The sequence below is a fragment of the Parus major genome, chromosome 7 (assembly GCF_001522545.3).
Source record: "Parus major isolate Abel chromosome 7, Parus_major1.1, whole genome shotgun sequence".
In the NCBI taxonomy this organism is placed as follows: Eukaryota; Metazoa; Chordata; class Aves; order Passeriformes; family Paridae; genus Parus; species Parus major.
Window position 1 is genome coordinate 32,721,417 of NC_031776.1, and position 25,381 is coordinate 32,746,797.

The window sequence follows — 25,381 nt, forward strand, 5'->3', positions numbered from 1 at the left end:
GAACATAACCCTTTCCTAAAACTGCAGGATAACAAGTTTACCATGCCAGCCACACACTAAGGTGTGTATTTGATTACCAGTGAACAGAAAATTGCATTGGAGCAGCGCAGCACAAACCTCACTGCAGATTTCAGCTTCCCCAGTAGAAATTAAATACAGCCAGTGCCTAAAGGCAGGTCCATACTAAATTGGATTAGGAATTTGTAAATCTCCTGCTCCTTTTGCTGTTCCCTCCTGTTTCTTTCCAAAAGTCTGACAAAATAACACTATTTATTTGTAAGTATTCTAAGGGGCGTGCACGCTTTTAGTGTGTGTGTATATAATGCTATAGAAAAGAAATTAAATACATCAGCAAGAAATTATAAGCATGAAGAAAAAAAGGTAATTTCCAAAGTTTGTGACTGTTTAGTTCTAAGTAGTTATTGAGGTACTGAAAACTGGGCTGGGGCAGGAGGAGCATATAGGTGTTCTCTGTCTGTGTGCTCAGAACCTTTTGGGACTAATTATAAAATGGTGTTAGAAAACCCTTAAGTTCTATAAATTTTGCAGCTGTGATTTGCCCACTGTGTTGTTGCTAATGATACTGAATGTGTAATTCACTGATTTCCTGTTAATTATCTGTCATTAATAAATCAATAAGCATGCTCTTTCTCACAATTTTTGGGTGCCTGCTCACATCATTTATGCACAGACCCCCTTCAGGTGGTATGCACAATAAAAACATTTATAATATACAGATATTTTCTAGCTATTTTCTATTGTGGCTCTCATTTCTAGAGCAAATTTAAGAGTAAATAACCAATACAGATTGTAACAGCACAAACCCAGGAATGACAATCACCAGTTTGTCATTTGGAATGGAATATTTGCTGTGTATTCTCCATAAATATTATTTATAAAGATTAATGTTTCTGAGTATGGCCCAGATACATTGAACAGACTCTCAGAACATATAAGAAACCCTAAATTCATATGAATGGTGAAAATTCACATATGGCTATAGTTGATGTAATTTAAATGCAGTGATAATCATGACAGATGTGTTTGATTATTTAATAGGAAAAAAACATAGAAAGACAAAGAAAAAAAAATATATATATAATGAAGATATACCTAGTAAATGAGAAATTCTAGAACATACTTTTAAAATTCTCTTAAATATTATTAGGAATCAACTATAAGAAACTATGAAAAATAATTTGCTACTGTAGCCCCAGATCCAAGTTAAATCCAATCTGTATTGATTAATGCATACTTTAAAAGTGAGAATTAGAGAATTAAAACCATTTAAAAACTGAAGAGCTTAATTTTTCAATAGTGCCTTAGTGTATCAGACCCTGAAGAATGCCTTACAGAAAACAATGTAAAACTGTTTCATTTACTCTATTTTTGTTATACTTGCCACATTCCAAGGATTCATCTGATCCATCTCCACAGTCATCATCGTGGTCACAAACAAACTGTTTGGGAATGCAGACTTTGTTATGGCACATGAAAGCATTCTCATCACAAGTGTTATTGGGAGCTAAGAAAAATACAGCACATAAAAAAAATAAAAAAGAAAGAAATTGAGAACAATCAGATAAACAAGCGATTTTCTTACACAAAGATGAAATGAGAAGTGAATTTGAGTGAATTCAATGGAAATAACCATAACTTTTTAGTCAGATAAAAGGCATCACACAAACACAATTCAATACCAGAAAAAGCTACTCATCAGAAAGAAAGCTACAGAAGTAAAGATAGCTAAAATCTTCTGTAATCCAAGACAGAAAAGCTTCAGAAATCGATGCTATCTGTGACTAACTAAGGTCTGGCTCTGAAGAAAAGAATATTTGGGAAGAAGAGATGTCCTTATATTGGTCTGCTCCTGAACAAATGCTCTTTTGAAGTCCGCAAACACTCAAAATATATATACTGATGTACCATTTTTATATATTAATAAAAAAATCCTCTCCAGTGAAAGTATTACTGAACTCCTGACACTGTTATTGGAAGTGTGTCTCAGGAAGACTGGGAGATTTTATAGGGCAAGAGATGTCAGGATCTGAACAATTAGCCACAGCAAACTGAAGACAGAACTTTCATCTCCCTTCTTGATGCACAGCCTCCCTGACACGAGCAGCAGCATTTTCCTCAGGTGAAGCAATAGAACTGCAGAGTCACTGATGTGTCAGTTTTCCCCAGTAAACACTGCAGAACGTCCCACACATCCCCATGTCCTGCTGGGCTGCGTGTCAGCAGAGCCTGGAGCTGTCAGCCTGCGCAAAACCGAGAAGGATCCTGCTCTGTGTGCTCACATGTGGCTCAGCAATCCTCACCAGCAAAATGGACATGAAAAGAGCATGAAACAGCATGGAAATAAGATTTTATTTATTGATACACAATCCTACCACAGCCAGCTGTGGACAGCTCATCGCTCCCGTTGGGACAGTCGCGCTCGCCGTCACAGAGCCAGTGCTGGGGCACGCAGGCGTGGGAGCCCAGGCAGCTGAAGGTGTCTGCAGCACAGGTCACTGAGCCTGGGGAAACATGGCAGGGGAGCCCTCAGCACTGGACCATCCCATATCCCCAGCTGGAATATCCTAATCCATGTTTTCATGGTGGCTGGCAGTGATTAAAGGGGATTATTTTAAAGTTTCAGGGATTATTTCATTCTGCACATTATGATAAATCTACAGGCTAAGATTGTTTTACAGTCAAATTTTGACCATCTGCAGTTTCTTCCCTTCTTTTCATTTACTCAGACTCAAAATTCCCACACTTCATAGAAACTATCCAGCAGAATAATTTTTCAAACCAGTTTTGGTCGGAAACTTTGGCTACACATTTGGACTGGGTGGACAAAGGAGCTGGTCCTACAAACCACATAATCCCTGCATCACCAAAGTCCAAGCCAGGAAGCCAAAGGCACTCCATAATTTTGTAAATTTTCACAGAAACGAAAATTTTGTAAAACTACAAAGAAAACAATATGTACCAAGTACAAGAGTAGTGGGAGTGAAAAATATCTGACAGCTCTGATCCAACTAACTCAACATATCATTTGCCTGACTAATCTTCTCTTTGGCTATTTTTCAGATAATATTATACCCCAGGGTTAAACTTCCTCCATTTGGAAGTAAAATGTTGTACAATCCATCAGTTAATGTATTCTCTTAGATAAGTTAAATATACTTCACTAAAAAGGAGACAGCGCATTTTCTACTAGTTTTAATTAGAATTTAGTAAAATATTAAAATATTTTAAAAAATATTTTCTATATCACTTATGCAAAAGCGGCAACTTTTTCTTACTTATACTCATTTGCCATTTTTTTGATATTTCTGGAATGTTAAAAAATGCTGTTTTTTTAAAGACTGAAAAATCTGAAGTAATTTTGATCTCTTTTCTCCTTGCAATTCAGGTCCAGCTACTGTTGGAGAAGAAATAAGAAGAAATACAGCCTTAACTTTCCCTTCTTCATGCCCAGTGCAGATTTTTCCCTTTTTGAGAAGTTAAGTGTCCTAAATAATTAATATTTTACCATATTAGAACAGTATAAATTCTATCTACATCCCTTTGCTGGCATTGCTACATCTTTCTTTGATTAAGCAACTACTTTAACAAATCAGATTTTTTTTTCCTCTGTCTTCTTAACACTTCCAGTTATCAACAATATTTTTACTATGATAACACACTGGAAGTATGGCATAAATATTTTTTTGTTTAATAGACTTTAGTAAGAGGATTTTTGAAAAGGAACACATCTTTAAGAGTTAAAAGCTGAATTTTTTAAAAAGAAACTTAAAATACAGAGGATGATGGAACTGATGTATAAATATCACTAGATTGTGACAGCATGTCTTGACACAATGTGCTTTTCTTTGAAAAAGAATTCACTAACACATTTCCGGTCCATTGAGCTCTAGAATGAAAACAAAATTTTCAATTCCTTATGCACCTTGAAGGATTTGGGAATTTGAGAGGGATATCATGCAATATATGCTTATGGTATGTTGCCTTGAAAACTAAACCTTCTGATCTTGTTTTGATAGTTTTAGTTACTTTCCCAAGAAAGTAACTGTAAACAAAAATGTTTACACATTGGTTCCAAGAAATGTCTTTGATGGATGTTTCACATGACCAATGTGATTGGGAAGGTGGTAACTTAGTTATCCAATCCCTGGTCATTGTTGAAAATCTATAAATACTGGAGTCAGAAATTAAAGTTACTTCTTTTCCTGTCATCCCACTGAGACATGTTCATGTAAATCATTCTGTGTCTTTTAGCGACAACGGTATAGAAAATTTTAGAGGCGATAGAAGAAAGAGCTAAGGAAAAAAAAAAACCAATAACCAAACCTAAAGCAAAAATACAATAATAACTTTATGATCTTTGAGCAACTGTCACTCAAATGTAAAACCCAAACAGGGTTCTGCCTCAAGGGTAGGATCTGGAGAACAGGCTGGCTTTGCCATTCATAACTCTACTGATAAAATTACACAAATCATGGGCTTCCCACGAAAAGGAACCTATCTGCTGGTTGTAGAGGGCTGAGGGAGATCCCTCACACCCTTTGGAGATGCTGTCCTTGTTCCCTTCCCAGCCTCTCCTTGGGACAGGTGGTGTCCCTCGCTGGGCACGGTGTGACCCGCGGCAGAGCTGAGGATCCCACTCACCGCAAACGGCATCGCTCTCGTCTAACCCATCTCCACAGTCGTCCTCACCATCGCAGGTCCACTGCCTGGAGATGCACTTGTGTGCAGAGCAAGCAAACTGATTCCATGAGCAGGATGAATCTGGGGATGACACCTGCATTTGTTAGGTTCACACCATCACTGCCTCCCCTGCAGCTTCAACCACAGTTCAGGATATTTTTGTTGCTGCTCCTTTCTCAGTTTACATGTATTAAAGCACCCCAGATCTCGTTATTAAAACACTCTAACCTTCTTATTAAGCATGTTATGTTTGTTTCAGAGCTTGCATTCACCAACACTTTTTTTAAAATAAACAGTGAAACATTCCAAAGACAATCCAATATTGTCAAATAATTTGTAAGTGGGATGAGGATAAACACTTTAAAAAACTGGAGTCCGGTTTGCATATTTGACAGATACGACACCTACAGTGAACTGCTTTATTTGGGGAGAAGGGCAGAGAGGGCACAGTTCAAACTTTCTGACACAGCCTTCCTCCCAGTATTCCAGTAGCTAACTCCCTCCTCAAAATATTTCGTGATTTTTTCTCTCACAAGAAAAATTGCTATACATTGAAAAAAGAGCTTGTGCATTTCAAAATCAGACTGCAAAACTGTCCTAAATCAATGCTATTTTTTTCTGAAAAGTTCAGGTCTTCCATTTTTCCCAGGCTTCCTTCTTTAAAAGTAAATTTTATTGCATTGCAACTGATTTTGATGACAAAAAAATTAATATTAACATTAAAAAGAATTTTAAGTAATGAAATCTGAATTTAAAAGAGGGCATTATAACAGATATCTCTAAATGGGTAAAAAGAATCAATGGGGAAAGAGGCATTGATTTAATCCCCTTCCCTTTTGCTCACAAAAATCAGCTAATTCAGTTTACAGTATTGTACACAAGTGTATAACACCTGGAAATGTAAACACCAAGTTTTGCTTGAAATTTGTGACCCACAGAAAAGATTCTGATTGTCACAGTGTGCAGCACTTCCTAATTTCAAAGTTATAAGATAAAAGTATACAACATAAACTGCAAACCAAATATGGAAGCATGCTAGTGGGAATTGGGTCATGAAGTGAATAATACAAAATGTTCAGTCATGGTAAGAAGTAAAAGAAAAAAAAAACCACAAAAACCTGAAAAAACCCTGAATTTCATGTTTTATTTAAATGGAGAATAGAAAAATTTGACACTGCTTTCTGGTACAATTTCATAACAAAAATAGTCCATTCAGACAATCCATATAAACTGAAAAGACCAGCTCTCACTAGGAGTAAAACCAACCTGCTTGTGCCTCAGTTGGGTGAAATTTAAGAATCTGAAAAGACCTGACCCTTAACTGAGTTCACAGCTCATGCTGTATTTTATTTACATCACTTTTGATGTTACTTTAAATAATTTTGTCTGTATGGCCTCTGATGCAAAGCAATGCCTACTTTGAGGTTTGGCTATTTCCTGCTGGACTCCAGATACTTATTCAAATTCATTATACCTGTAAAACTCTTATAATGAGGAGTTGTGAAGAATTAGTGAAATTATTAAATACTAAAGCAATAAAAAACTTTGTATATAAATATATCCTAAAGAGAGAAAAAAAAATAAATAAAGGGCTTTCATTCTGTTATGAAATAGAATTTAAGGTATTGACAGTATGAAGTATTAGAGTTGAATCTGAAAAAAAACAACATTAAAGATATTTTGTACAATTTCTGAGATATAAATGCACACTTCTTTGTTTCCAGAGTGCATTAGTGACTAGAGGAGTACAAATAAGAAAAAATGCTCACCACAGTGCAATTCATCTACTCCGTCCTCACAGTCTTTCTGCCCATCACAAAGCCAGGTGGTCAGAATACATCTTCCACTAGGACAACCAAAATAATTTTCTTCACATGTGGGTTTGTTTTGAACTGTGATAAAATAAAGAATGTAATGTAAAATGGTCTCTACTAGTATGATTAGGAGCCTAATACATTTTTGCTAAATTTCTGAATACTGATGGACAAAGTGTTTATGTCTAAAAATGGAAAAAAAAAGTAATTTGTGTTCATAAAAATAAAAATGATAGCTAAGTGGTTTAGGGAGCTGAAATAGCTAATTTTATTTTTTTTAGAGAAGAATCAGAGCACAGCTTCAAACTAAATCAAAAGGCCTAGAGAGGAAAATAGTTCAGTTTACAGGTTTTGAAGTCAGGCAGGTCAGCACTGCTTGTTGTTTTACACCAGCTGAAGAAATTGCCCTTCTGATCATTTGCAAGATCATTGTTGTCATTTACAAGATAATCTAATTGTGGCAGTACTTTTGTCACTGGGAGAAGCATGCACTGACTAACAGGAGCTACATCAGAGATGCTGGAGCCAGAGGTTTAGACTTGGTCAGAAATTAAAAAGTTCTCCCTTGTCTTTTTAATTTTGTTGAGTCAGTAATTTAGAAATTGACTTTTATGAATGCTTAGAAAGCAGGTGTGAGGGAAGAAAACATGCCACATGTAGTGTTTCATGATGAAAGCACAAACATTAGTCTAAATAACTATTTATTTTTTAAATCTTAAGCAAGGTCCTGGGAAAAGCCAGGATGCAGTTCCAAGCACTGGAGACCACTGAAACTCTCTGCCATGGTTTCATTACTCCCTCAGTGTACTGAATTTTTTTTATTTCAGCCTTCCCTCTTTTAAAAGGAAAGGTAAACATTTATGGCTTCTACAGATGCATGAATAATAAATAAATAAAAAAAATATTAAAGAAAGAAGTGGGACATCTGTGATGACTTGGTAGATATTAAGGATTCCCTAAGTATAGCTGCCCTCCATGAGTATTTTGCTGTAATTTTCTGTAAGAACAATGAGACTGAAGCAAACTGCTAATGGGAATTACAATATTCATAACAGAAACAACACTCAAAAACTTAATGTGCCAGAGCTGGTCAGTTTTGAATGAAATGGCAAAGGAAATCACATGTAGGTTGAGTGGGAATGGTATCGCTTCCAAGTAAAGGGAGGAATGATCCAGGCAATTAGTCACACATTAAAATGATGGAACATTTTGGCATACATTTGGAATTCAGAGAAAAGTAATATAAATAAATGGACAATGGAATAAAATGCACATTAGTGTACTTATGCAACATTAGTTTACTGAAGCTGTAGCACGCTGCTCTCAAAATTTTCCTTGGTATGGAAAAAACCACTTTCTTTGTCTAAAAATACAGCAAATTAAGCTATTTTGAGCTTAATGAAGTGTTATATACAATAAATTCTACATAATAAAGAGATAAGCTGGAGAATGTAGAGATTAGAATGGCAACTCTAACTTAATATGCATCTATTTTATAGGACTGATGGAAGTTCTTAGTGACAGGTTGACAGTACTGCTGAAGTCCCAGGTTCCTCTGGATCCTGGTACTATTTTTGTCAATAAATTTGGCACAATGTGTATGAGACTTCTAACAGAACCTTTTGGTGACACAAGAGGATTATCAGACAGAAAAAGAGACTATTAAATGGAAGGAATCAGATTGTCCACCGCTAGGCAAAAATTTGATGGCATTGAACAACATAAAATTAGAAAGCCTAATTTTACAAACTGATAAAAATTATAATCTAGTAAATATTTACTTTTATTTAACATTATTTATTAGAGGAAAGAGAGTTACTGGTAAACAGGAGGTTAACGTCACTCTGGAATAAATCAATTATTAAAAAAATAGAAATAAAAAATGTTTTCATTTTGCACTTAATATTCTCAAACTCAAATGAGGGCTTCTGGATAAAAAGCAAACACATAAATGCTTTCCTTCAGTGGGGGAGAATTGAATATTGTGAATAATTCATTGGCTAACATTAAATAGAACCTCAGTCCTGTGTTTGGGGCTCAAGTTGTCATGATCCCTTTCTCCTGGCTGAAGATCAGAACTATCACAAAAGAAATAACCCTGGCTTCTACCCTGGCAGCCAATTCCAGGGGCCTCCACCAAATAAAAGAGAAAGTAAAGCAAGTCAGCAAGAAAAGAAATACCAGCCACTAAAGTGGTAGCTAATAAAAGTTCCTGAGTGATTATGCTGATGCTTGATGAGCTTGGCATTTTAATGACTCATGTTTTACTTAAATAAAAATGATAAATGACAAGCCTAACCTGGAGGAAATAGAAAGCTAGACATTACAGTTTGCTTCAGAAAAAAAAAACCAGGATTCATTGGCAATAATTTGCATAATCCCAGAAAACACAAAATAAAGGTGAATAAACGTAATTCATCATTGTATTAATCTCCATGTTAATTAAACCAGTATTGACTGAATAAACTTTTTGCAACACAATGAGAAACGCACTCCCTCCCCAAACAGGACTTTTTTTCTCTGTTTAAAAGGTAAATTAATGTTTTGGGTTTGTTGTTTTTGGTGTTTTTTACTTTTTCACAGTTACCTGGGCATTTTAGTTCATCTGTATAATCTCCACAGTCATTAGATCCATCACAAATCCATTCTGGCAGTATACAGAGAGAAGTCGAATTACAGCTGATAAATCCTGAAGATTTTATCCCAAGTTTATAGAAATAAGCACAATTCGTATTATCTGGAAAGAGACAGAAAATTACCACACACCTGACACAGACTGACAGCCCCACAGTTTAATTTTCACAATTTAATTTAAAACGCAGGAGCCCACGCAGGTGTTGGAATCCCAAGCAGCAACGCCCAGGAATTAACTGCTACATAAGAAGGAATAATCAGGGAGCAGCTGCTGGGAGGGGGCACAAACACAAACTTACTGCAGTTCTTTTCATCCGAGGCATCTGCACAGTCGATGATCTGGTTGCACCGCGCCGATTTCCCGACGCAAACCCCATCTGCACAGCGGAATTCTGTCGAGGCGCACGCTGAGTCTGGAACATATGGTTATAAAGGATGTAAATTTGTGTGCTAAACAGACTCTTCAGATGCACATCATACACATGATGATGCTTAGGCCTTCTGCCTTTCAGACTGAGGCATTCAGAACACACTGTACCTTCCAGCAGATATATGATTTTGAGCTTATTACACCTTATAAGTTGCAAATTTTTTAATTTATTTTTTTAGCCTAAAATTGTCTCTAGGTAATTCAATTCATTTTGAGATATGCAATATTTGAGGGAGGAAGAAGCATTTTTAGGAGCATCCATGAATCTCTCAGGTTTATTTCTTGCAAAACCAGCTTGGGGTTCTTGTATGGTTTTCCCTCTACTTATATTTAGATAAGTGATTAAAAATAATTTGTTTCTTTCAAAAGATGCTTATTACTATAGCTGTCTAGCTTTTTAGTTATAAATCTTGTGGAATAATATCCCCTCCAACCTTTCTGAATTATAACTAAGGATTTGTGTGGTCTGCTTGCTGGTCTTCATGCATTAGCTGATGCACTGATATAAATATTCATGTTAAAAGACATAAATCAAAAAACAATTCTGATATGAAAAGGAGAACAATTCTAGTAAACTTTGCAAAGGACATGGACATTTCCATGCATCTGAGAAGCAGAGAAATAGAGCATTTGCTGCTTCAGAGAAGAAGCACATGCAGAGAAGAAATCACCCATCTTTCAATTTGTCTGCAGTAAAGTTACTCTCTCATTTCTTCACAGAAGAAACGGCACCTGAATTTTATATTTTATACATATAAAACATAAACTATTATATGCATAATGCATATGTATATTTTATATTATATAGCCAAAACCACCCTTCTTCTAGAAGACTGTAGGTGCAAGCCAAAATCAGCCTTTACATCAATCCCATCATATGATGAAATCCCACGTTGTTTTCCAGCTACTCCTATTTGCATAATGAGTATTTACAAAGCAATATTCCCAAGTCACCTTGGAAATAAGGTGCCATTTACCTTTGCAGTCAAATTCATCAGAGTTGTCACCACAGTCATTGGCACCATCACAGACTTTGTCGCTGGGGACGCAGCGGCGATTGGAGCACGGCTTGAAGCCCTTCCGACAGCCCCTGTTTTCTGCAAAGTTAAATACAAGCACATGATTGGATTGACACCTCATGGAAACAGCTCAGTCCAAATAAACATCCCAGAAAAAGATTTTAATTGGTGATGCATTGCAAGCTTCAGGGAAAAAATACTTCAGACATTGTTCAACTACTATGCATCGTGGACCAATATAGGGACTGATATAACTTGAACCAATAAAGAGATAAAGAACAATAAATGAAAGCATGATGAGAAAGAAAGAACAAAAAAAGAAAAAAAGGAAAAAAGGGAGGCCTAAATCTCAGTTTTCATTAACTTGTGGCACAAAATGCCCATGTCCTTTAAATGCACTTGTTTTGACACACTTTTTTGGGGGAGAATGTTTGCATGTGACAACACATAGAATGAAGCACACCAAATTTGTCCGAAATAGAAATAAATGGAGAATGAAATCACAACACATATTGGCAGAGAGGTTTCTGGGTTTCTGAGCACCAATACCAACAGCATTCTGCTCAAGAACACTACTGAAGAATGCATGAATTTCACATATAATGATATGATTGAAAATTCAGGACTGATTTACTAAAGCCCCAATTATTGCAGAAGTCACAATAATGATTTTCACTGCATTAGTTAATCAACAATAATGAGTCCAACATCCTGTCCTTCATCAGATTCAGAAAGCAACACCTTGTATATGACCTAGGGCATGAAAGGACCCCAGTTCTTCCTGGTGTTTTTTTCCAATGTGTAGCAGTAATTTGGTACAGTTGATTTAAACGGGGCAAAGTGCTCACTGTCACACTGCAAATTAATAGAATGTCCTTCATAAATTATATGGCAAATCCATAGAAAGACATTGTTGGTTCTCAGAATCACAGAATCATGGAATGGTTTTGAAAGAACCTTAAAAACCATCTCCTTCCACCCCAGCCAGGGGCAGGGACACCTTCCACTATCCCAGGCTGCTCCAAGCCTTGTCCAACCTGGGCCTTGGACACTTCCAGGGATGGAGCAGCCACAACTTATCTGGGCAACAAATCTTGTATTTATAAATCTATTTATAAATTTAATAACTAACATTTATATATTTTACAATACTGTAAGGTATCTTCCATCTATAAAAAAAGCAGTTAGCAATGTTTTTTCTTATTTTTCTTTTAGAGACAGAAACATGGTTTGAGACATATTTGAGATTCTTTTTATCAAATATGTCAGTTAATACATGAAGCTGGTAAGAAAAATATATTTTCAGGTAATTTTTTTCATGTCATGTCAGTTTTCTTGATATGTGTTGGCATTTTCTTCCTGGGCATCTCAGCCAAGCAGTTGGTAGAAGTAGAAAAGTCACAGAGGAAGCAATCTAAGCATGTGTAACACCAAAATTACAACAGGAAGGTGAAAGAGCTGGAAATACCCACCACAGTAGAAAAGCTTCTCATCAGATTTGTCCTTACAGTGAGCAATGCCATCACAAGTCAGCTGATAATCAATGCATTCACCATTCCCACATTCAAACTCTGAGTAGATGTTGCAAGTAGAATTTTTACCTAAAAAGAAACCACATTTACACGTAATTTTTAAAAGCTTTTACAACTAGCGAAAATGACAAAAAAATGCTGGCTGCATTTCAGATTTAACCTACATGGATTTTGAAAACCTGAGTACAAAACAGTAAAACACACCATGGCATCAGAACTTAGAAGCTTCTACAAAGAGAACCTGTAAAACAAAATACATTGACAAATATCCATGAAGGAATATGTAGTCAAACAACTCACAGGCACTGATTTTAATAAGAGCTTTGGAACTATAGTGCTCAGCTCTCTTCTACTCACCTGTGCCTTCCCAACCCCCAGCTTGAAAGATACAGCCTAAACCCCAATGCAGAAAACCTGCAGCTTCCATTTTACTTATTTCTTTTATTCACAAAAACCCTCCCCTTCTCATCTAGTGGATGTTTTATCCATTATTTTAGAAGAGAACCAGGTGCACATTTAAAATTTTTACTCTTTTACTTAAGAAACTAAAACATATCACAAACTGGACACAATAGTTTGGTCCTGAACTTCATGATGGGTCATACATCTGCTTCGTGAGCATGGTTCTAACCAAAATATCAAAGTGGAGAGAAACGAGGAGCATTTAGGACAAGTCAGGAAGGAGAACAATGGGGAAATAATACCCAATTGTTATGCTTCTTTCTTGTTTCCATTATAATCACTTCAGCACAAATTCAAGAAGAACCAGTGTCGGCTGTATGCAATAGCCAAGCCAATATAAATTTAAAGCATTTCTTGATTTGATTCAAACATGAAGGAAAAGTGCTGAAAATACAGATTCTGAACAAGGTGAGATCTGGTCTTGAATGTGATTTTTTTAATCCTTTACATTTGAATTGAAGTATTTTAATCTCTTTTCCCTCTATTTTCTAGCATTGTAAGAACTTAGATCTTATGGAGAGTAATTCTCAGCTACATTTGTAGATCGTCTAGCTCAGCATCTTGGACTGCAATCTTTATTTAAAAAAATGAAAAGAATAAAAGTATATATAGTATAATCTGCCCACAGCTCAAGTCTAACTGGACACCCTTGTAGAGATTGCTTCAAACTCCATCTTGCAGAAAGAAAGCATTTTAACGCCTTTCAAATGGTTTCTTTGATGACAAGTAAATAGTCAGAGCAGTCATTACCCATTTCATCATCCCTCCCTCTTTGAATTTCACTGAGGCTTTGTCTCAAGACTCTTGTCTGGCAGGAAGTTACACAGCCTAATTACACTGTGAAAGGACAGTTAATTCCTTTTCTCAGCTGGAAATGCTAACTTTCAATTTTATTGAGCATCACATTCCATTCTGTTATGAAGAAGGAAACTTTTGATCTCAAAGCTAAACTGAAGTCTGTCTTGCTTCCATCCTTTCTGTGCTGCTCTACCCCATCATTGAATCTCTTTCTTCTTTTTTTCCTGATAGCTCAGATCAACATTTCCTGCAAACATTCTACAGAATAATTTAGAAGATTACATCTAATTTCATGTCCTAGATGACAATTTAAACATGGTTTTACCTAAGAGCAATTTTAAGAGTTGCAATGCAATTTGGAAGATATAAATGGCATATAATTATTATAAATATAATAATATTATTATATATTATATATTATTATAATGTATTATATTTTTTACATATTATTATATATAATATACCTTATTCTATTATTAATGCACTTAATTATTATAAATAGAATGTATATATATATATATATATATATATATAATATATCTTTGGCATGTGAATTCATCTGCTGAACCTCTCTCACTTCCACTGCCAATCACTGGTTTGACAACACAAAGAGATAGGTGAGAAAGTGATTTAATTAAGGTTCAACTCCAGTAACTTGTCCCACATAGCCTAGGAAAGGATACATACAGATTTTCTATCTATCCATCTCAGCAGTAATTGCACTAAATATGTAAAAAAAACCCTGTTAATAAGAAACAGTATTCCACTACCATAATAGGAATTTAAGGAGAGTATGAACACTTTTTAACCCCCCAAAAATAGTTACAAGACAAAAGAGTTAAAAGCTCGGTTTGTGCTGAATTGCCAGATCAATTTTTACAGTACATAGAAGAAATAAAATTAATGGCTTGGGCCAACTGTCTTATGAAAGCCAAATGCCTCAGAGCACAGGAAAGCATCGTGTCAGCCACCATTACTTACTCACACATCTGTTATCATCTATCAGGACTCTGTCCCCTCTGCACGAGCAGTTCACTCGTCCATCAGGCGTCAGAAGGCACAAATCATGGCATCCTCCATTCATTTGTGCACAGGGAGATAACTCACCTGAAAGACAAACAAAAAGAGATGAACTCTATTTTATTAAATTTGCTTCAGTGGCCAATGTCTTTGAGAGAGCAAAGATCACCATATCGCAGATTCACGGGCAATTGATTCGGGTGTTATCAGTCGGATGAAAATGTCAGCATCCCTCAGATGCTGGCGTGCTAAAGATAGACAAACACCTGGAAAATAATAATTTTAAAAACCTGCAACATTCAAAACTGCTGAAACTTGACAGGAAAGTATTTAACTGCTATCTACTGAGCTCAATGCCCATAGCAGAAAATCCTGAATAATACTTATTGACTTGGGAAAACGCTATACCCCATCTTTTCTTAACAAAAAGATTTCTGAAACACCACATAAACTTTTAACTAGGCTAAAACTAAATAAAACCCTTGAAATTAATAATATTGGCATTAAGAAAAGTGCTTTGTAGCTTACAGCTGTTGGTGTCGTTGGCAACAGCGATGATTCCCATTGGCTGGTGCGGGATATCGGAGCGGAGAACTTTGGTATCTCCTCCCGTGTATTTGCTGGAACGTAGGATGGCTCTCCTCACCCCATCTGACCAGAAGATGTACTCATCATACACAGCCAGGCTGAGGAAGGTGCCTGGGCCAGACTTGACAATGACCTAAAATGCAAAATGCAGAAGAGAAACAGGAAAGGAAGAGCTGTCACTGAATGAGAAGATTTTAAAGTGCACACTGTGACTCCCATCACTTTTAGACAAAACACTTAATACTTTTATACCTGCTGCATCTGGGGAAATGAGATAACAGCACTTAAAAATGTGTTAAAAGGATGCCACAGGCATCCAAATTTCAGAAAACTAAGCATCTGTTCCTTAATTAAAAAAAAAAATCACAGTTTATCTAAATATGCCTGTAAAAAATACCTACTCAACACTTTACCTGCTTAACAGCTCCGAGAGAAAAGAGAAGAGGTTCTTTCAGCAAGGCTGAAAGTCTAAAAATTCAGTCTTTGGGAGCCAAAGTGAACTGAAGAGCTTTAGAGAACTGAAGAGTGCTCACCACTCTTCACACCACCACATCATCACATTAGAAAATTGAACTCTAGACAATAAATATTTCATGTTTTAAAGTTCTAAAAAACACACCCCAACCAAAATACTTCACCACAGTAATAGTTCATTTAAAACTTAGAAGGAAAAAAAATAAAAATCTCACCACAGTAATAAGCAATTTAAAGCTTAGAAGGAAAAAAAAAGCTTAGAAGGAAAAATGAATGACGGTCACTATATAGAAAGGTTTGAAAAAAAAATCTAGAAATACAATTTGATCCCAATCAAAATCACAGCAGCTGTAAAATATTTGCATATGTTCTTTCTTTTCATGTATCAGAATTAAAAATTTTACATGGACAGTTTCCCTTCTGAAGAACCTGACAAATTTTTATCAGCTTTTTAGTTGAAAGTTTAATTTTGGCTGGAGAATTACTGGAAGGGGTTTAATATTTCTCCATTAGAAAATGGACATAAGTAATACTCATTATTTTTATTGAATTGCCTTCTAGGTTTCTCTGGGAAAAAAAATAGTAAGCTATGTATATTTATAAAGTGTGAACTGTTCTCACCCAAGCTATGAAAAAAAAAAAAATCATCCTGTGTCTATCTGCTACTTATCATAGGGAAATTGGGATAAAACTAGAAAAATTATATCCTTTAACATAACTTAGATCACCATGGTTTTCCATCTGCTTTGTGTGCTTTAACCCCTTTCCTAGAAGGATTTTCTAACAATGAGATTTCTTCCATGAACAGCAATCTGATGGACCCCAGCCCATTGTGCTTGCAAGGTGATGCTGTGTGGCAGTTCTTTAAAAAGTGCTGGGGTGAGAACGGAGTAATAATAGTCAATCCCATATTTAATTATTAAATAATTCATTGTGGGTGTGTAGGAAATCTTTCTCTCCATGTGCACCTAATATACAGGGCATCCAAATTTCATTTTGTGAAACAAAAGTCCCTAATTTTGATACTACAGCTGTGCCTTGGAGATGAAGGAAGTGCCTCATTTCTGCAGGATTCAACACCAAGGGATGCTCCAGGTTTGTTCCCATTTGGACCAGTTCAAGGTATCTCAACAACCTGCTAACATAAATAATTCTAGTCCTGTGCATAGGAGCATTCCTGTCCATGTTTAAATTCACTTATACAGACAGGATGTCAAAATTACTTACATTAATCAGATAATTATAAGAAATTCTGCTTCATTATGCACATCATGTATTTCTGTATATTTTAAAGAAGGTTGGACAGCAAATCATTTTTTTCAGGAAATATTTTTTTCCCAGTGATAAATATCCCAAGAGGACAACTTTCTCTAGCCAACATTTTTCCAGAACTAAAAGTATTAAAAGATAAATGGGAATATATTAATGGCAAAAGATTTTTTCTCTAATTGTGCACATTTCCAGTAAGACAGTTTTCATAATACACCCTTAAAAGCCTGCACTATTCATATTCAGACATTTCAGGAAAAAAAAATAAAAATCATATAAGTTTCTGAAAGACCTTTATGAAATCTGGCCATGCAGATTTTGCAGCCCCATATTCTTTGTGCTAGTGTGAAACTGTCCCAGTTGGAAAAGTTTTATTGTTACAACCAAGGCTAAAGCACTGCCCTGCTCAACTTTGTGTGTTGTAACTTATCTCAGATTGCAACAGAATGTAAAATCATTACAGAACTGGTCATTGCTGCTGAGCCTTGGGAGAGCTGAGATCCAAATGGTGCCACAAAACCAAACATTTTTTCACTATTGCTCATTGTGTTTCATTTCCTGGAGTCTCTGCATTATGTCACAGCCCTATCCAAGGACATTGGTTTTATTCGAGCAACCAAAATACAGATTTCATACTTCTATCAGCTTTTGGCCACCTTTATAGCACTCTGAAATTCTAATTTATATAATAATACTGAAAGTTGTGACAATTTTGTATTTTCATTTTTTTTAAGTTCATACTAAAACTTGCAAGAATTCAAGTACAATTTTAAAACTTTAAGGAATCATGAAAAGACATTCCTACAATCCCTGCCACCTGCAAGGGTGGAAGTCAGACACATCCAAGAGTACATCCCATGTTTTAATACTAAATGATACCAAAGTTCAGTTATAGAAGATATTTCAAGCTCTATGTAACAGATGAAAATTTTTTATCTGGTTCCTGTAAAGAGATGAGGAGACTGGAGGGGTGGGGGTTGTCAGAAATTGAGAAACAATTTAATTTTAATTGTCATCCTTTCTGTTTTGAATTCTGCTTTTTCAGTTGTCCAGGAAGCTTTTGGTTTAGCACTTGACAGCTCTAATTTGAGATCTGGTAGCAGTTTCTCTAGAAAAACTTGACTGAAAAAGCAAAGGAGCCAGCCAGGGAGAGGTGTCAGGTGGAGAATTTCTGACAGAATACTGTAATTTTAATGATTTATATAAAACCCTTATTAGATTGTCATTAAGAAGTAGACTCAATGATTTTTATCATGACAACACAAAACTTTTACAGAAATATTGGGTTTTTTAAAAGAGTTACAGTGCATAAAGTGCATAAAGTTATTGCACCAGCTTAGACTATTATTTACTTCTATCTTTTGTAAATATTTAAATGCTAATGAATGGATTATTATTAATAATTCTCTTTCAAAATTCTTAATAAATAGGCAGCAGTATCTAATAAAGCTTTTGAATATTTTTTAAGGGTTCTTAGCTTTTCTAAAGATTCCCAAAGCAGTGTACAATTGTGTACACAAAACTACAGTTAAAAAGGTTACAAATACAATTTAAAGTCAATATTAAAATGTTTATACAACCATAAAGTGATACCAGTAATTAAAAAATAACATTTTAGTTGAATTAAAAGTCTGACAGAACCAAGTTATACAGAGCACCACATAGGTCAAAGTTATATATTTTATTCTTTAAAATGAAAGACCTAAAATGGTATCCCATCTCTGTTTAGTTATGGATACAGATTTTAAAACTTTATTGAAGAGGAACCTATGGAAAAAGTTATATGATAAAGAAATACCAGGAAACCTTTTGCACAGACTTGGGAAAATGAAATAATTTAAGGGATAACTTTTATGTATTTGATTTATTTACCAAGAAAAGGTACATTTAGATTAAACTCTGATTTTGTTGTGATGCTCTTTTGTCCATTAGTTTGAATAAAGATTATTTTCAACACAGCTTTAATACATGGTTTTTCTTTCATTTATTTTGTCTTTCATAAATAAATTCTAAATAACTGGAATTATAGAAAAGGATACAATGGACAACTAGAAGACCACTCTTAGCAAGAATAGCAAGATTAAGTTTCCATGGAATTTTCCAATCACAATGTAACAAAATCAGAAGTTCTTCCTCCCCAACAATGCATTTTTGTTTCTCCATGTTAGCAATGAATGTCTAGGACACTGAAAATCAAACCTCAGTGCTGAATTTGCAGTGTTCCAGCTGCTACTTTGCAGTTCAGCAGAATGATAGATTAGGCAACTGCTAATAAAAGGTTTGTACTTTTCAGTGCCATGGAAATGGAAAGTACACAGCTCTTTTTTATCTTTATTTACCACTGTTATACTAATCAGGGTCTTTGAAACTATATACTTATTAATCCCTTGATAATTATTTTCAACTTCATAAATGACATATTTAAACTTCATAAAAAACAACTTCATCTAATGTTAGATTCACTTCAATCTAGAATTTTGTTGGATCTTGAGATATCATGAATAATCTTGCCCTCCATAGCCTTAGAGATGAGTTTTATCTGTTCATTAATTCCTTCTTGAAGGTAATTTCAAGCAGGCTACCAATACTGGACTTCAAGACACTTTATAAACTGTCCCAAACTGAAAATGTTGGATCTGTCTCAACCAGGGATCTGCCTCATAGGGATCAGAGGATTTTACTGCCTTTGGCAAGGGAATGACTTTCATTAGGCTCAAAATTAACATTTTTTAACATAACTACTGAAAGAAGCAACAAATCAACGTCAAGGGAGTGAACTCCATTTGCTGGAGAAAAACAGCAAATTAAACAGGAATTGGGTATTTCACTCTTTCTACTGGTTTGGGGCTTCAGATGAACGTTGAAAGGAAATGTGGACCTTTGAAAAGTTGAGAAACAAAGGCTTTTTTAATATATATTTGTGAGAGAAAACAATCAAGAATGGAACACTCCTGCTCCAATTACTGTATTTATATTGCTGGACAGAGAAAATTTAAAAATCCACAACTTCACTTCTAGTGCCATGAATTGGCAAGAATATCTATACTATTCCAGCTGCTTTTCAAACACAGAAAAAAGAATTGATTAAGAGAAGCCAAGAAAAGAACTTTTGTTCCTGTAACAATCATAATAGGGAAGAAAAAAAGAGAAGCAAACCACAGTAAACTTAAATGTCTAGGCAGTAAATTGTGCTTATTGTGCTAAAAATGTCATTTTTCACTGGTTTTTATTATTTCTCTACTATTATTGTTTTTAGTGCCATTCAGAATAATTACAGAGAAACTACAGAAACTGGTGAAATAATTTGTCTATGAGAGTAGGCTCAACTTTTTGTTTTTTTTTCCTAGACCAACCATCAAGGCTAATTAAAATATCTACGTCCTAATTGACATTATTTTCTTCTGGGCTTGTTTTCATGTCTGAATATTGATTTGTTCATAGAGAATACACCAATGAGATTGTTCACAGAATCACATTCAGGACTTGCATCATTTTTAACTGCTACTACTCAGAACTTGGTGAGAACCTCTTTTAAGGATTTTTTGCATATTTTTATTTTAATTCAGTTAGACATTCTACATTTCAAATCGCTCATATTTTGCACAGTTTTGCTCTGTTCCAGCTGCTTTGGCTGATCTCACTTTTATCCTGCCTTAGTGAGTTATTTGGTCACTTCTCAAGGTAACATTGATGTCATCATGAATACCTTCCCAGAACTGACCACAATTATTCTGCTGCCCTCAATGATACTTGCATTTCAAATAAATACAACAGCACACATGAAAAGCAAATTTTAGAGGTCATTATTAAACTCAAGTTTATATGCACAGCCAAAACTAAAGCTTGCACTTCTGCTATAGACTGAAGAGGATGTATGATAAAATCAGTTTGAATAAAACAGAAGTTGTACAGCGACTGTGGAACTTCTTTAATTGCCTTAATACAAAAATTCAACAGAATAAAATCAAACATCCTAGAAACTGAAAGTTACTCTTACTGGCAGGCTGCAATTACATGAAGGTAATAATTACTAGAAACAACTCTAAACCCATACTGATAGTAACAATCACACCTATAGGCCTACAAAATTATAACTGAGACCAAAACCTTCCAGCCTGGATGTTAAAATAAAAATTGTTCACAGGAAGTTAACAATGTTTTTAGTTTTTCATATGTAAAACGCTGAAAATACTTAATACTGAAGAAGAAAAGGAAAAATAAATCAAAGTAGCTCATGATTTACTGGAAAAAAAAAGTCACAACTTGAAATCAGCTTTATTTGCTGTTGGCTCAGTTTCTGTGCTCATAAAAAAAGAAAATGTTGTAATTAAAGCACTAAGCAGCTAAAACCAGCTGTGGCCACTATATTAAATCAAAGTAAGAGCAGGAGAAAAAGTGTAAGAAAATGGGAAAGAATATTGAAAAAAAAATATTAAAAAATGCCTCTTCTGTTTTTTAAAAGAGAAGATCTGGCAGAACAGAACAAAAACTGTTAAAAAACCAAACCCCAACAAACTTAATATCTTCTAAGTAATAAAAAGGAACAATAGCAACAAAAAATATTCCAAACTTGAAGGAGTCTTCCTGAAACCAAACACTAGTATTAAATATCAGCTCAACACAAAAATCAATAAACCCTAACAATCCACTTTAAAGAGTCAGTTCAATATTGCTAAATGATTTTCTACTAATTCATTGTACGAGATTACTGCGGTGAGCAGAATGAAGGAAGAAGCTGCTATCTGGAAGAAAATTCATTACATTACCATTATCCTTTCATGTTCTACTATCCAATTTCTACCCTTGTTAGCCTAACTGAAACCAGAGAGCAATGAAGAGATTCTGGGGAAAAGAGTAATCTGTTTAAACTCCTTTTGACATGTGGTTGATGACTGAAACACCCTGAAGAATCACCAGAACAATCATTACTTGACTGATGCCACAGAAACCAGGGATCTCATCCAGCTGGACAGCACATGAGCAAAGTAAAACAGTTGCCCTGGAAATATTATTTTTCACTAGGTCAATAATAGAGTTAACAGGCTGGATTCTGGCATTGCTTGTTTCAGTAAAAATGCATCTACAGTGTGATCACTCTGCTGAAGTGCTGCTAGAGGCCAAGCAGCCTGCTGGGCTTTTCCTTCTGCTATAAAAATCCTCAGTAATGCAGGAAGAGTGGGAACCTAGATCACACTTTCTACAAGAGAATCAGCTGATTATCCCACAACAGGTATTGGTGTAACACACCAGAGCACCAAAAAACCCTTCAGAAGAGCTGGACTCAGATCATTGTGTTCAGGAGGTTTGTTGTGTACTGCAATGGAGAAGGAGAAGTAAATTGTCAGAAAGCCAAACCAAGAGGCAAGGTGCTCAGAAAAAATTGGGGGTATCACTGTTTAATTGCTGAGCAAACTGAATGATCTTTTTCTTCTTGATGCTGAAAAGTGAAAGCCAAAGACCTGATTAAAAAAGAAATATTTTAATAATGGTTTCTGTATCTAAGTGGCATCACATCCTACTTCATGTCTGTGATGCCTATTTTGCTATACCTTATGCAAAGATGAAATTAAACTATTTAATCACAACCTACTAATTATCTTGTACTTAACTAACTACCTTGTATTTCCATTTAGTGTTAGTAAGTATATAGTCAGAGAATGAAAACTTCAGAATCCATTTGGCTGGTTTGCCAAGTTTCTGATACAGTTACTGCATCTGAAAGCATTAGTGAGCTGTGGTTAGCTTTTATAAAAGGAAAAGCACATGCCTATCCCTGAAGACTGTACTTCAGTTCTGCTTTTACAAGCTTGGCTCTCCTATTTTATTCTGAAAAAAAAAAATTGTCTAAAAATAGTGGGGAACTTCTGGATAAGATTCAAAAAACCCATATTATTTTCATTTAAGATGAAAAAAAAAATTCTAATCGCATATATTGCATATGAAGCACTTTTTAAAAGTTAATAGATATCAAAGTGAGATGATGTGCACTCTCTTGTAAAGCTGGGAATTGAATACAAGCCAGAACATGCCCTTCACTCATTTTATCCTGAACTTTGGGAGGTAGGTACAAAATCCCTGAAATAAAGATTTCATGAAATATGAGAAACGTAGTGCTAAAGATGTAACAAAACCACAAGCACAGATCAACTGCCTTCAGCACATTCCTAGTAAAAGATCTGCTTGAGCTGAAACTAAGAGAGTATTCAAGGACCAAAATATATTATGATGAAAGAGTAATGGAGAACAGTTCAATATCTGAAAATGTAGAGTTAGAAAATATTAGAGATGAGATTTGTTCAGTAACACTCAAGTATTACACAAAAGAAATTCTGAGCAAACTGAGCATTATTTGTATTTCAATAGAGTTAAAAGTCTAATATACAAATAATACAGGGAGAAAATTAGGCAATTATTAATCTTTCTGTAACAATGTTACTTTGAAGAGGCTAATGAATGCAAACAAACATACAATGAGTACATGCAGCATTTTACTTACATATCTTTGTGATCCATCATATTCACACCTCTCAATTTTTCCCAAGCTGCCATCTGAAAAGTAAAGTTTCTCTGCCCTGTGATCAATGGTGAGTCCATTTGGTGTCAGAATATCAGTGCTAATGACAACCTGGGCATTTTTGCCTGAGAGGGTGGATCTCATGATGCTTGGGAGCTGCTCATTCCAGTTAGTCCAAAACATTAAGCTGTATTAAAATCAAAATAACAAACAAAACCATAAGATACATTTTATAATTTAATTCTCTACTAAATGAGCAACAGAGAAAAAACAGCAAATGCCACCATAAACAATTCTGAATGGCATCTATAAATAATTGCGATAATCAATAGTGAATAAGAAAATGTAACAGCCTATAAATAAATTATACATATAAATTACAGCAGTTTCCTAGTTCATTAATTTGTATAAGAGTACAATTTTTTTCTCTTACAAATCTGTTCAATCCTGATCTTGTCTCTGTAGTAATTTAATATTAGAGAGAGATACAAGCTGTGTAATGATATAAACTTAATTCTGTTAATGTGTGCATTAGTAATATTTAACAGTGAAATCAATCTGCAGCTTCTCCCATATTAGAGCAGTGATAGAACTCTCTGCACACCCAAGGACTGGCTCAGTCAGCCCCTTGCTGCTGTTAACAATGACAGAAAATGTTTTGGAATGGGCTGCTGATGGAATTCTAATTCATAGACTGAGAACCTGCCCCTCCTCTCACTGCAATCTCCATCAGAGCTTAGGGGCTTTATTAATGGTACCTTGGTAATTGTATTTTGCAGGGCAGCATAAACTTTTGATTTGCATTAACAGGACATGAATTCAGACTTGGAAATACGCTCCACTACTCATACAGCTTTGTACATTTAGTTATCACAAATCAAACATAGAATTGAATATGGCAGAAATGCTCCACAACTTCCACAAAAGACACAGACAGTTACAATGAGCAGAAAAAGCAGGCTGCCTTTCTCCTAGAATTAACAGAGGAAATTGAAGTACCTCAAATGCGTGAGATACTGAAGGGAAATAAAAATCCTCTCACTAACACAATATTTTTGATAGTGCTGGGCATGAACTAAAATAGAATTTTTTGCAGGTTTTTGTCCATTGTTGCATACTTTTATACAGCACTGTGATATACACATGGGCCTCTACTTTGCACACAAGAAAATCAGACTTCTTTTTGTAAGTGGTTGAATAAATTTTGGATTTTTTTTTTGACTTGAGCAGTAAGAGTGACACATCTGAGAAAATGACCACTCGATATTTTGCATTTAGCTAATTCCTATGAAAAGCAGCTTGAATTCTTTTAACATTCCATGAAAATGCAATGATTATTTGATCTGAAACATAAAAACATATCAAATGTTCAATCTTGTTTCTACAACTCCTTTATAAGAGCAAGACAATGAAAGATACCAACAAAAAAACATGATAACTTTTATCTCCTAAACGGAGAAGTCTAATCAGCCCTGGTGGGGTTCAGCAATATTGGTTGACTAAAATAAAGAAGCGTTGCTTGACACTGGGCAAGAATTGGGGTTTGTGGGAGAGATGCAACACCTACTTTTGGCACTCATCCAGGGCCAGCACGTGGGGATGATCATCCTCAGCCATGGTGATCACGGCCTCGCGGTTGAAGGCCCCGCGGCGCCGCTGGTCCACGGTGTGCCTGGTGATGGAGGAGGTGGTGGAGCTGGTCCAGTACAGAGTGTCCCAAGCTCTGTGGTAAGCCAGGCCCTCCACCGAGCCGACATCTGCGAGACACGGTGACAGAGAAAATCAAACTCCTGCTCACGGCACGGCTGGTTGTGTTTTCCCTCAGAGCTGATCCTGCAGACTCGCAGGGTTCAGTTATTTCAGCTGACTGACTCTGCAATTGTTTTTATCATTTCTGCTGTTTGTTTTTATTGCAATCAAAATCTTATCATTTTCTTCTCATAAATTTAAATTAAAACAACACAGAGGGCAAGACCACTGTTAATAACACTTACATTTATCAATTCTAACAATCATTAAACTGATATTGCCACTACAGTGTCCCCAGATAACACATTAGAAATAACAAACATTTATTCAAGACAATAATTTAACACCACCTCTCAATGTATTTTGTAGCACTGACA

The 25,381-nt window shown here is 35.4% G+C and overlaps 1 protein-coding gene across 4 annotated transcripts in view; it reads right to left on the reverse strand.

Moving 5' to 3' along the window:
- Positions 1 to 25,381, reverse strand: part of LRP1B (LDL receptor related protein 1B) — a 620,609-nt gene that overhangs the window by 105,388 nt on the left and 489,840 nt on the right. For all 4 annotated transcript variants that reach the window (XM_015635304.2, XM_033516047.1, XM_033516046.1 and 1 more), the window contains 12 exons: positions 24,823 to 25,012; positions 23,238 to 23,442; positions 14,939 to 15,131; positions 14,372 to 14,497; positions 12,071 to 12,199; positions 10,557 to 10,676; positions 9,449 to 9,562; positions 9,103 to 9,252; positions 6,471 to 6,593; positions 4,663 to 4,782; positions 2,394 to 2,522; positions 1,403 to 1,525 (listed from right to left, as the gene is read on the reverse strand). In XM_015635304.2, coding sequence (XP_015490790.1) covers positions 1,403 to 1,525; positions 2,394 to 2,522; positions 4,663 to 4,782; positions 6,471 to 6,593; positions 9,103 to 9,252; positions 9,449 to 9,562; positions 10,557 to 10,676; positions 12,071 to 12,199; positions 14,372 to 14,497; positions 14,939 to 15,131; positions 23,238 to 23,442; positions 24,823 to 25,012 — 1,722 coding nt within the window. The remainder of the gene's footprint in view (positions 1 to 1,402; positions 1,526 to 2,393; positions 2,523 to 4,662; positions 4,783 to 6,470; positions 6,594 to 9,102; positions 9,253 to 9,448; positions 9,563 to 10,556; positions 10,677 to 12,070; positions 12,200 to 14,371; positions 14,498 to 14,938; positions 15,132 to 23,237; positions 23,443 to 24,822; positions 25,013 to 25,381) is intronic.